The 14,209-nt window shown below is 26.4% G+C and overlaps 1 protein-coding gene across 1 annotated transcript; it reads right to left on the bottom strand.

Annotated features, from left to right (window-relative positions):
- Positions 1-2,279: 2,279 nt before the first annotated feature.
- LOC129958344 (uncharacterized) lies at positions 2,280-13,291 on the bottom strand. Its single transcript, XM_056070764.1, has 4 exons — positions 13,176-13,291; positions 10,155-10,962; positions 8,238-8,263; positions 2,280-4,635 (listed from the first exon to the last, which is right to left on the bottom strand). Exons 1-4 carry the CDS (start codon positions 13,176-13,178, stop codon positions 3,985-3,987), a joined length of 1,488 nt encoding a protein of 495 aa, XP_055926739.1. The 5' UTR covers positions 13,179-13,291; the 3' UTR covers positions 2,280-3,984.
- Positions 13,292-14,209: the final 918 nt, after the last annotated feature.

The raw sequence follows: 14,209 nt of genomic DNA, 5'->3' as shown, positions 1-14,209 counted from the left end.
TTCACTATTATTTGTGAAATATACTGTATAAGACAATCAAAACCCTGGATAAGTATAGCAATTAATAATAAAAATACAAGGTTAAATTTAAAAAACAATTTGGAGCAGTTAAAAAATAAAAGACAGATGTTTATTTATTTCAACAGTGTTTCATAAATATTACTTAAATAACACAATGCTGTTAATTTCCATTTTCAAATTTTTACCAAAATATCTTAAATTAATTTAAGGAATTTTTTTTATGCTCAATCTTTTTCTTTTTTTTTTACTAGAAAGAAAAAAAACTATTACTAGAATATTAAAAAGAAAATTTACCAAAATGTTCTCATTTTTTTGAAAAGTCAATTTCACAAAGTCTTTGTATTATGCACCAATGAAAACAAATATATCATTTTCTTAACGACCTCACAAAAGTCAGCCGGTATATAAATATTTAAAACAAATTTTAATCAAAATACTTTCATTCATGTTTACTTTGTTTCCTCGACTTTTCAGACTTGCCACAACTTTGTGTCTAGAGTGTCCATCCAAACTTATGTGTTCATTTTTTTTTTTATCAAGCAATATAAAATTATAGAAACACATTTCGTCTCATACAAAAGAACATGTTTTTGCATAAATATGCATAAAAATACAAATAACTATTTCCATTGTATTCTTTTCATACATTGTATTACGCAAGTTTATTTCTTCTCTTCGTAATATATTGTATTACGTAAGTTTATTTCTGCTCTTCATAATACATTGTATTACGCAAGTTTATTTCTTCTCTTAAAGTCAAATGACACAAATTAAGTGTTTGAAATGATGAAATATATGCTTTGTTTCTAATAAAGCTGCAATGCTATATTTTTTAATAACTAGATACAATATACCAATGAAGAAACTAAATTGCTATTGAGATTTTAAAAAAAAAAATTTTTTTTTGTTCCGAAAAATTAAGATTTGTTTGTAAATTAAGTTCAAAAAGTATTTCATTTCTTATAAAAAACTGAATTCAAAACTTAAAAGAAAAGGTAAAAATGATCATCAAATTATGTTTGCACTAAAATTCATTCTTATTGTAGGATAAGCAATTAACTGCTTCATAAGCTGATAAAAACTAATTTAACATTTAATTTAATAATGTAGTAGTCTAATGAAATATGAAATATTTCAATGATACAGATATCAAGGCTAAATATGCATGTATTCAAAAATGTTTAATATTATTTTACTGATTTTCTGCAAAATGATAATATGAATAACTTTACAAAATTTAAATGCTATTTCAACAGAATTTGAATCATGCAGCTGTGATGTAAGTGTTTTAATACAGAAATTTATTTTTCATTAATGAGATCAAAATATTGATAAATTTGGTGGGAAGCTTACTTCCCACGGCCCTAGAAAGAGTTAAGTAGTTATCATGTGCTCAGGTAGTCAGACAGACTTCCTGAATATATATTTCTTCAAAATTGATACAAATCTACAATTTTAGTATTAAGACCACATACTAAGTTTCATTTGTCTAGCTCAAACTGTTTTGAGTTGTGCTCAAAGACAGACAGATTCAATTTCAAAAATGTGTTTTTCAGTTTCAAGGATGTATTCGTGAAAATCCGTTTGCGACTTTGAATATTTTGACGAAGACAATAATTTATATTTGTATCTTTCGCATACAAGAAAGTAAAAATGTTTCAAATTTTCAGAAATGTATTAATTAGCACTTAAATTACTAAAAGTTCCACCTTTCAAAATTGTAACTATCATCTGAAGAACATATTTGTAGTCAGAAGCTTGTGACAGATGATTTAGTGCACTGAAGTTGATTTTCAGCCATATTAAAATAAATACAAAAGATGAAAGTATGTGTAGTTAATGTTACTCTTTTCTTTAAAAGACAGAGTGACAGACCAGTTATTCATGGCCTTGTAAACAAATGGTCTCAATTAAAATTTACTAAGTTAACCTCTACATCAATTTGTTTAAAACAAAAACTTCATATAATTATTATGAAGCAATATAAGTTGATCCATGAAAATAAGTTGCAACTGAAATATTTTTCTCTTTTTAATACTTCATGAAATTTTATTATTTACATCCTTGAAATTATTAGGATACAGCAGGTAGAACAAAAATGAATAATTTTTTTAAAAATATAAATATCAAATGAATGCCGAAATTTTGATCTTTTAATGAACATAAATAAAATTGATCCCAGTTTAAAAAATAACCAATAATCAAGAATCATAATACAATACTTTTATTAGGATATTTTATATTCAGAAATTCTACCTATTCAATTATTAGTCGGCAAAAATGTTTTAATACATTAAATTTCAATAAAGTACATTTTGCAGCATTATTCTAATGTAATAAATATATAAAACCAGATAAAGGATAAACATCAAATTGCTTCCCATTTGTTGAAAAGAAAATTTTATATATTACCTTAAATTAAGGAAATTTTCTTACAAAACAAATAAGGATTAGATTTTTTCATATCAATGGGAAATAGCTGATGAGTCAAATTCGCTAATTTCCAATAAATTACATTAATTATTTTTCTTTCTTAATCTGTTTGGGAACACTTTAAAAACATACGATAAGTAGTTTCTAAATCAGTAGATCAATAAAATTTCAAACAAAATTCAAAGAACACAAAAGAAAAAGTGAATAATAAAAATGCATTTCAATGTAAACATCTCAACATTGTACTTTTTTCAATAGAAATTCAAAACATTTTTCTTCTTAATGGATGTAAATATAGATCTTCAATTGATTTCAATAAAAGTATCCAAATTATCAATTTGAAAACAATTAAACAAAGTTTGATACATAAGAAGTTTATATTTAAAGAAAATAATTCTTAAATACAAAAGCATAGGGAAAAATAATACACATTTAAAATTTTAAAAAAAATTAAAGCTAGTATGCTAAACAAAACACTTGTAAGAATACATCTACTGGATTATCAAAAAAGTAATCTGGCTGTATAATTTATTGTCCCTTAATTGAAAATATTAAATCGTAAACTATAAAAGCTGTGCAAAGAACCACATCTTAAAACAAAATAAATTTTCTTCTCAAAGCCAATCATTCATAAAGGTGCTTTTTCCCTTTTACATTCTACATAATTATAATTGATTGGAGGGATTTATTTGAAAATCAATTCTGAAATTATACAAAATGCATTCTGGACTGACCAGAAATTTCAAAGAAGTTTAAACGGAAAATAGATTGACATTTTCCAAAACTATACTTTATATTAATATGAGAATATCAAACCTTTCCTTATCTAATATGCATATTATATATAACATCAACATAACTACACACACAAGTTCTGATCCACTAATCTACACATCTGATATTCTACACTATGTTTGTGCACGATTCAATAATGATACATGTAATTTATTGTTTGACAACGAATTCTAAAACACTTACCGCTTTTGTGCATGCATTAGGATGGACTTAATTCATCAAAATAGGGGTGAGAGGAAAGATGAAAGGAAGAGATATTTGCATGTAATAATAAAATAAAACCAGATTATTTGCAGAATGAATTAAAATAATACTGTAAAAAATGACATGATACTCAAACACACGTGAAAAAAAAATGAACAAAAAAGTATCTAATAGGGCGAAAATCAAGGTCAAAGAATTCTGTAAATGCTCTCATCATTTTACATATTTCCCCTTAATAAGATCATCAAAAAATGTGTCGTTTCAGACTACTGAAATGAACAGTGTGATGTAGTCTATTGAGAAATTCCACAATTCCAAAAAATATACTCCATATAATAAAACAGTAAAAAAAGAGAAAAAACTTGCAATTTGATTTTTTTAGGAAAAATCTTCAGAAAGAAAGCTTTTCAAATAGGAGACAAAAAGAAAAAGATGCGTTGTTGTTCTCTCTAAAAGACATTCATATTCTAAACTAACCATTTTTATATCATCATCTCCATCATTAAATACACGAGTATCCCTTTCAACAAGTTACTTAGTTCCATTAGTAGAATTATTTGCACTACCAGATATATTTGATTCAGCAGGAGCTGTTTCGAACAACTTCATTATGTTTTCCATATCCATCGGGAAAATATGATCTGTTGGAGAATCAATCGAAACACTTTTTTTAAAAGATGGCAATTGACTGGCTTCCAAAAGATTTATTTTTCTATTTTTGGTTAATCTTTTGATCACAGTCTCAGGGCCAGACTTTTGGATGAATGACAGCAGTGAAGGTATTTCTTCCATCTCTTTGGAATCATCAGAACTTCGTTTTGACCTACCTTCTTTGCCAGATGAACAGGGTTTGGAACATTCAACTGCTTTTGTTATTTTACCAACATGAAGTTGCTCCTTAGCTTTTTCATTGAAAGAAACAGATGATGGAGATTTAATTGTGCATTTCTTTTCTTTTGTACCATTTTTTGAACTCATTGGTGGGCATGCCACAAGTTCTTCTGTAGTCTCTAGTTCCTGACATTGTGCCTCTGATGTTGAATTTGAATTTAAGCATGTATCTTTGTATCGATCCTCAAATATATCCAATTCTGAGCAGTCTTGGCTGTATTGTTTGCCATGATTTTTAAACTTATCTTTATCAAACGTTTGGTCGAAGTCCAGGCTTTTTGTTTGGCTGGTCTGGAAAATAAATGAAATGCAAATAATTAAAAAAAAAAAAAAAAAAAAAAAAGATACAAAATATGCCACTAGTCAAGAAAAATTCATGCAAGGTAGTCATAAAACTGTGGTTCAAAATTACAAATAAGGCAATGCAGACTACAGATGAGAGATCTTAAATAATTCATGATTATTTAATTAACTATTTTTACTGAAAAATATAATATTTCACATATGTATGAATTAATGAAATAAGTATATGTAAAATTAATAGTATACAATGTTTCATTAATTAATATATATGTAAAATAATTTCTAATGTATAAAATACAAATGTAAAATATTATCAAATGGATATATCTAAAAATTATGCTTCACATTTTTTAAAAATCCTTCCAAACCAGACTTTATATTTGATCATGGGGAATAGATAAACTTTCATTTTAAAAATACTTTTCTCAGAATTCCAATAAATTAAGCTTATAATTTAAATTGATATATTATTATGATTTAACATATTAATTTGAGTTTGAAACATTGATACATTTTAATAACTATTAATACAGACTCAATACTTTAAGGGTGAAAACTTTGAATCAAGATGATTTTCTTAATATAAAGCATCTTATCATATTGAGCTAGATAACTATGTTAAATTTTTTCACCAATTATTGATAATTTCCAAGCATATTGATCAAATTTATACAAAAATCATGATATCATGTATATCATGACTTCCTCTCCCGAACTAAAAATCCCAGAGAAATGTTAATTGTAGACAAGTTTAAGAAGGTAATTCTGCAGGCAAATAGTCACAATCAAAATTCTTCCTTATACCCATCTTCTATTTTTCAGACATGGGAGAGGCTTTGTGCAAAAAAAGCTTAATATCATAAAATAATGAATTGTGCCAAATATAAACACTGAGGGGTAAAGCATGTATAAGTATTAGAAAAATTAAATGAATAAATTTATAGAAAAACTGTTTGAGGTAATAAAATTATTCCAGAATTATGCAAAATAAAATCGATTGATTTCAAGAATGATAAAATTCAAATACGAAAGTGCTAAAATACATGTTTCCATAGAAATGTGTCCTGTATCTTTCATTCCAAATAAATTTTAGAGGAGATTGTGATACAAGTATAGCTAGAATTCTAGGTATAGAAATTAAGAATTTCTTGATTTTAGAAATATAGATTTATTATCTCTGTCTTTGTTTTAGTATAAATATTTAGCTCAGAAACTATATAAAGTTAAAACTTGTGAAATTAATAAAGTGCAAGTAGGAGGTGAGAAGTAAAATATTATTTTACATTTTTATAAATATGATAATTTATTCTCATTTAATAAAAATGTACATGAAATTTTAAAAATATAAAACTGCTCTCAATTTCCAGGAAAGTGTTTTGAACAGCTGAGCTGAGCTCTTCACATATCAAGAACCATTTTTATCTAATCAGAAATTCAAATCTGTTATTAGAAAAAAAAAAAAAAAAAAAAAAACATTTCCCACATTAAAATATTTTACTAGCGAAATTGAACCTTTACTTAATAATAAGACAAAAATTCACAAAACAAACATCATCCATTCTCTTGAAAAAGAAATAAAACTAAAATATACAGAAAACCATCCAAAACAAATTTCAGCAATCTGGATTATTGTAATCTAATGCTATATCAGAAATGAATATATGAATTAGAGCATCCTTGGTTCAATGTAAATACTAATCTAACAAAATAACTAAGAAAAAAAAAAAAAAAAAAAAAAAAAACGAACCAAGTGATTACATATAAGATAAAGCCTCACGATTTTTCAAATCAGATTGTTTTGAAAACGGGATTTTGTAAGCCAGCTTTCACCATTCTTAATTGCATGTTACATATTTAATTTCAAAATCAAGGTTATAAGCATAAAAAAAGGCAAACATTGCTCTTTATAAACGATTCTAAGTTGTTATACATGTTTATGTAACATTACAAAATTCTTGCTGGTTGTTTAATCACAACAACTTTATCTTGGTTTTAATTTTTAACATATTTCAAATTATAATTATATAAACTCCTGTTTCAAAATAAAAACTGTATAGAAAATTTTTAGGTATTGTTGGATTAATGGCACCCTGAGTAAAGGCCCAAAGGGTAAAAAGGCTATAATATAACATTTTTTATGTAATGAAATCAAACAGGTTAATAAATAATGTAGCGAAATATTTATTATTATTAAAACATGTATAATTTTTGCAACACTAAAAAGCTTGAAAATATATGTGCCTGCATGTATACATATCAAAATAATATTCCAAATTACAATAGAATCTCTTCAATGCATTTCCTTCTGATATTTTTTTATTTACCAAAATTTTGCAGACCTTGATTTTGAACCATATTCATACGCTATTTACTTTCTTTATTAAGAGAGATATATTTTTTAATACACTTTTTCTAACTTTTTTCAAAATTTTTTCCTTTTGTTTTTCAGTCTACAAGGAAAAATAAAAAAACATGTTGATGAAGATCCTGAATTTGGTAAAAAACCTATAAAGATGACATAATGCAAAGTGTCATAAAATGAACTGAAAACATTGCAAAGAATTCTTAAGATAATGAAGACGTTAATAAAAAAAAGTCTTCAAAAGAAAAATTGGTAATAGCATTTGATACAATATAAAGAGGATATTAATTTAAAGAAAATGTTACTAATGTGTCTTTATCTTTAAAAATGCATGAAAAGTTTTAAGACAAATGTAGTCTTTATAACTAATTTGTACATAAAAAGATTAAAGACTTTTTTCTTTTTTAAATTTAGGATATATATTGAGACAAATAAATTGAACTGGTAATTTACAGATTATGGTAGGCTCTCCACTAGTAATTTAACATACAAATTTCTACTTGATGAATGACCTTTATAATGAAACTCTTTAATGAAACAATAAGACGAACTATGGAAAAGAAAGACTCAACTGTATGAATTTTTACTTTACAGCTGATATACTGATTTCTCAAACAGAGTGGAAATTTAAGTTTTCTGTTAAGAACATATTTTTTTTAAAAATACATAGTTATAATCAAAAGCATTTAGATTATTGAAATAAAGAGAAAGATTCAATACAAGACCACAAAGGAAAGTAGAAGTAATTAATACCAAATGTTTGTTATTTTTTAAAATTTTATACTCTAAACAAAATACAATTAAATCTTAATTAGTAAATACAATTTTGAACACCAGTTTATAGAATTTATAAATGACTTTAATATAAACTAATCACAAAATAAATCACCAATCTAATCAGCTAGCATTATATATACATACATACAATGAATTGTATCAATGCATTATTTCTAATACTAAATGATGCTCTATTTCCCTACATTACAATTTTTTTAATACAAAACACTGCCAGAAAAAATAACTTGTAGTCATTTTTAATGTGCACTTTCTCAAATTAAAAAATGCAAACAGATAGAAATAAAGACCTTCAATATAACAGAAGTTATACAGTAAACTATTAATAAAATAAAACAATGCTCACTTGAAAATAATTTTAAAAAAATGCATTTTATCATGAGACATAAAATATAATTATATTAATTTTCAGAACAGCTAAATATATACTCACAAAATTCTTCAGTTTCTTCTTAAAAACTAAAAGAGAAAGAAAATTGACATCAATTTTTTTCCTTAACAGAATAACATATTAATACATAACATATAAATGTATAAATCTTGCAAATTATTTTCCAGTAGGCAAATCAAGTTATTTTACATCCTACCCGATACCTGTTCACTGATCTCAAATGAGAGAACAGTCCCACATTTTCAATTTTTTTTCTCCCTGATTATGATTACAGTAGCCTGGCTGCAATGTATATGCGCTTACAAAAATGATTTTTTTTTTGAAAAAATATGACAGAAATACTAACTTACTTCTCAGATTTCTATTATTTTCATATAAGTCTTATGATTTGGGACGAAAAACTATTTTGTTATATTACAGTATATGAAATCAAACATTTAGTTAACACAAATAAAACTTCACAGTACTATCTGGAACTAAAATTTTTCAATGACAGATGATACTGATGTTATTTTTAGTCTTCATACCTTCTGATAATTTTGAAAACTACTTCTAACTGACGGGGGCTATGTGAGCTATTTTAAAATTCCAATTTTATCTAATCAAATATTATATTGTTCAGCTCAGTCCCATTATATTTAAGATATTTTTAAAGACCCATTTTTGTGAAGATGGCAATCTTTTCGTTATTATACCGTGACAATGCATAGAGCATTGGATTTTTTTTTTTTTTTTCAACTAGTGTGTTCTGTTTAAAATTTTTATAAATTTCTAAATAATGGCAAAAAGACTACTCAGCCGAATTCAGTCATCTAACTTAATGCATTTTTTAAATAATGCTTTCACCTACAGAGAAATTGTAATATAATAATATGAAATCAAAGTCTGGGTCCCCCCCTCCCCCGCAATCATAACAATGTCTCCATGAATATTTTATATGAGTGAATAGAAAAGTCTAGACACTTCTTATTAAACATTACATTTATTATTACTTAAACCATCATAATATTTTTTTTTACTTTTCAAAAGAATTTTAATTGCATTGCAATCATTTTTTGTAATCAATTTTAATTGCAATGCAATAAAAATGCATATAAAAAAAGTATGATTACAATTCAATAAATAGTATATATATATATATGCACTTGTTATTTTTTAAATTTTGTAAACAGTTTCCCTATATATAACTGATATGATTATCTGTTAAAGATAATTATAGTCCTCTCCTCTTAATTTCAATCGACACACGTTTTGAATTTATTGCATAAAAATTTAGGCTACTTAAAAGTTCAACCAGAAGAAATTCCACTCTTAACTTTCCAAATATTAGCTCATTTAATGAACTATATTTACTATTAAATAAATATATTTGTGTATTAATAAATTTCTGGTAAAAATAAAAAAATGAGATTTTAAACTCAACAAATTACATGAAACCAAATTCTAAAAAACTCAGTTTGCCAAAAAAATTAAGAGAATGCAAAATGAAGTATAAATAATCTGGTGCAAAAGAATAAAACAAATTATTTACATGTAGATTTTTGTTTAATCATATTATCATGTAATTTCGAAGCAATGGTTGAGCTATTTTGAGATTGATATTTTAAATTACAATCCGATTTTAATACTTAAGCCAGCACCTACTGCACTAGATCTATGGAAAGACATCAGACCCACAAGGGTACATGTACCAACCTCCCTCCCACACACAAAGACTATCTTTGGTCAATTCAAATTTCAAGCTTTTCACCCTCAGAACAAATTTGTCATATATAATTAAATTGTATCCAGTATAAAATAATATTTCAATAAAGTAATAATAGAGATGAAAGTAAATTAATGCTATACTTTCTTTGCGTAACGATTTTAAAAATTCATAAGCAAAGAAGCTAAGTACTTATTTTGCTCAAAACAAATAAGTAGATACAAGAATAATTTTAAAGAAAAATTTAAACTAACCATTTCTTAAAGCTCGGAAAAGCAGTTCATCTTCTGAAGGCCCATCAGTACAATTTGAACAAAATATTCTGTTTTCACATAAAAATCCTTCAGGTTCATCATCGTCATCAAGACTAAGTAACACACGAAAAGCATCATTAGGATTAAGACCGCATTTTTCTTTCAAGTTTTCATCTGAATTTTCTACTGAACAGAGTTGATCTTTGTTTCCAGCTGACTTGATTTGATTTGATTCATCAGGCAAGGTGACAAGATCAGATTGCAGACTATTTCCGAGGGAAATTAAATCAGTTGAGGAATCTGATGCACAAGCGTCAAATATCGTAGGATCTTCAGCTGCACATAAGTTTTCTGATTTCTCTAAAAGAGAGGATTCCACTTTTGAAATCAATTGTTGATCAACAACAAAGCTTCCATCATCCTGTGGCAGCTTTAGGGGTTCAAATTCACACAGTTTCAGTTTTTTCATAGAAAGACACAGGATATCAGGATTTAGTACACGTTTCTCACTCCCTCTCGGAAAATTTCTTATGGTAGTATCAGATGCAGAATCAAGAGAATTTTGAAAGCTACTCAAACTTCCTCTAAGTAAAAGCTGTGAATTATTATCAGTGCTCTCCAATGACTGTTGATGCAGTTTATCATCAGTCAAATCATCAGGGAGTTCTTCTTCATTATCCATTATCTTCTCTGGTCTTGTTTTCTTTGAAGTGATTTCTCTATACCAGCTACCCAACCTTTTGGTAGGTTTTCTACTACCATCTTCAGTTACTCTTGCCAATGAAGTAATATCACTCTCTGAAGAATCCTATAAATAAATTCAAGTTGTTACAATTTTTGTTATATTTAAATATTGCAAAGCAGTAATTGATAACCAGTTCCTCACAAATTAAGATAATGGTTTCAAAAGTAAAGTAATAAGGATGATTGTAAATTATTGAGAGTAGATCTGCTGATAAGCAAGATACACGAGAAGTAATAAATACTCGGGTACCAGAAAGAAGGCAGGAATGTTTCATTACTCTTAAGGTTTGGAGAGAGCAATCTGATCACACAGTAGTTTTGAACAAAATAAAATCATTTTTCGATTCACTTTTTACAAAATTTCACATGCAGTGTTTATTAGAAAAGCAGATTCCCATAGTAAGATTGGTTAAAGACAAAACATTTTGTTTTAAATTTTAACATACACATTGAAGAAGTCCTGGTCATATTTATGGAAAACTGTAACTTTGTTAGAATAGCAGACTTTAACAAAATTCAAAATGCTATTTCACTCTACCTTTCAGAAACTGAAAATTAAATTTTAAAGGTTGAATAAATTTGTTCTAATATTATCAGCACCTGATAACCCACAAAGTTAACATATTTTCATTACAAAACTGAACTTGCCCATTTACAGTTATATCTCTTTTTGTAGCATTATATTTATTCATCATCATTTAAAAGTTTTTCTTTTTTCATAATGTGAACTGAACCATTTTAAACCTGGAAATGACAACAAAAACTGCACTATCAATTTTTAAATATTTAAATTAAATGTGTTATTCATGTTTAAATATATTGCATACATAATAATATTCTTACATATAAAACATATGTATTTAAGGTATTAAATAAAAAAAGAAAAGAAAAATGCAGTTTAGAAAGTTGCTGAGATATACAAGAAACACATAATAAAAGAATTTTTAAAAAATAATATTTTTACTATTAAATTCTATTTCTGTGTTTTGTTGAACTAGAATTAAATTGAAAATAATTCCAATTAAGAAAACAGAATTGTGTGATTTAAGGCTCAATATTTCAGTGGTGGGAAAAATTATTTCATCAGAAATGAATACAACCAGAATACCTTGAATAGAAAAAAAAGTCCTCTACAGATTTTGATATTTTTATATTGCATGCTTGCAACAGGCTACCCAAATACAAGATACATAAATATGTGGTAAAATGTTAAGATTGTCATTGCTACACCTCTTACACATAACAGATCTGCCCAAACCCCTCCTTCACATTTGGTAGACAATGACCCCTGGTCAGACAAGTACTAACCCTTCAAATTTTATTAAAAATTCTAAACAATATGACATGAACCTTTTGTCCAGGAGAAATGGAATTATATGGTCCATTATATACATTAAATGAATCAATATTCATGTATAAATAATATTTTCAGTTTTCCTACAGTTAAAACATTTTTGTGGGCACAAAAAACAATACAAAAATAAATAAAAAATATTAGTGTAAAGACCATTCTAAAGTCAAATTATTAATAATTTAGATTAATTCTATATGAGCTGCACATAGAAAAAAAATTATGTTGTGTAAAAATAAAGGTGGGTGTAAGTTAAAATAAACATGTTTTGTCACAAAATACACTAAAATGCCTTGGCTTGGTACAAAGAGACATTAGATATGGAATAATATAGAAGTGTTATTTGCACCAAATTTTTGGCGTGTCTATTAAACAACCTGTAGAAAAGTAAATTATGAAATCTTCCCACAAATTTAATTTTTATATCACATGAGAAATAATTAAGGCGTAAACAAAATTCTGTGTTTTGCATTATTACAAAAATTTTAATTTTATCGAAAAACTTGGCTAAAATTTATATTCAAAACAAAAAGAGCGAACAAAATAATGGGAAGTTTTCGGTTTAGAAAAGATATCAATACAGTAAATTCCAGAAAAAAGGTTAGCGTCTGTTAATAATTACGATTGAAATTCATAAGAAATCGATAAAATAACAGAACCGTTTTTGCACAAGATCCTTCATTTATTGAAGAGTCAAAATCATTTTATTCTGAAACAGCTCTCTTAAGAAACTGAATAGATTAAAACGAAACTAAATAATATTACCACAATAAAGCTGAAGTGGGGAGGGGGGAACCACTTAGGTGTATAGAATTTGAATACTTGAGTTCGCAATGAAAGGAAGTCAAAGCAAAATTTAGGAAAATTATTTATCGTATGTAACAAATAGTCTTTCAAAATAGTAAGTAAAACAAAAATATACAAACCATAACAAAATGGAAACCGGCAGTTTATACCTCGTAAAAAACAATACTGCTTCTAATTTAACAATTGAAAATTTGCTGCCAGGTACATTATCCAATGTATAAAAGTTAGATACTTGTGCTGTTTTTCATAGAGTTGAAAATTTCTGCATTTTTTGAATAATAAATATAAAGGCTATTGTTATTTTAAATAATTGTTCAAAATAACTGTTACTTGAATCACTTTTTTAATTAAGATTATTATTAATATTTTTTATTTATTATAATTTATACATATTATGTTAATTTCATCAAAGGGTGATCCACAATATTTGTTTATTTAAACAGAACATTTAATTTAATCAGAGTTAAAGCAATTCATCTAATTTATTTATTTAAATAAAGTAGTTTCTTTAAACAAAACAAAAAAAAATTGAAATTTCAGTTTCGCTCTAGTTTTAGACTCTGTCCCTAGATGCCACCTGTAGAATGAATACCAATAGAAGGTCTTTCGATGCTTAACTAGAATACAAGTCACTGCTGGTGGGATCTCTCGTTTCGGGAAATCAATAATACTTCGATCTCAGAAACGTCACTTTTGCATACACTTTCTAATGAATAACCCCAATTAAAGTTATATATGGTTTTGAAAGATTACTCAGATACTATAATTCGAAGAATAACTCGTGCATTCACTTTTTAACCCTTTCCCTTTATGCCCCAATTAAGGTGATGGGAGGTGGTATAGTAACCCTGTGGTGAAAAGTATGTTCTGGAGTTTCCTCTAATTCAGCAGTGTTCAGTCCATTTTACTTTTGGCTACGTAATGTCTACATAAGGAATTGATTCTTTGAGTTTTTTTTTTTTTTTTCAGTAATCCATACCGTAAATTAGAGATGCATAATCCACGATTTTTTGAATAACAAATAATATTGCTATTGTTATTTTTAAATATTCGTTCCAAATATCTGTTATTTCAATCATATTATTAATTAAAAATTATTACTTAATATTAAATATAAAATTTATTCATTGTAATTAATACTTAATTTACTAAT

The sequence above is a fragment of the Argiope bruennichi genome, chromosome X1, assembly GCF_947563725.1.
Source record: "Argiope bruennichi chromosome X1, qqArgBrue1.1, whole genome shotgun sequence".
Taxonomy (NCBI): Eukaryota; Metazoa; Arthropoda; class Arachnida; order Araneae; family Araneidae; genus Argiope; species Argiope bruennichi.
The sequence above is the reverse complement of the archived record's forward strand: the minus strand, read 5'-3'. Positions and strand labels throughout refer to the sequence as shown.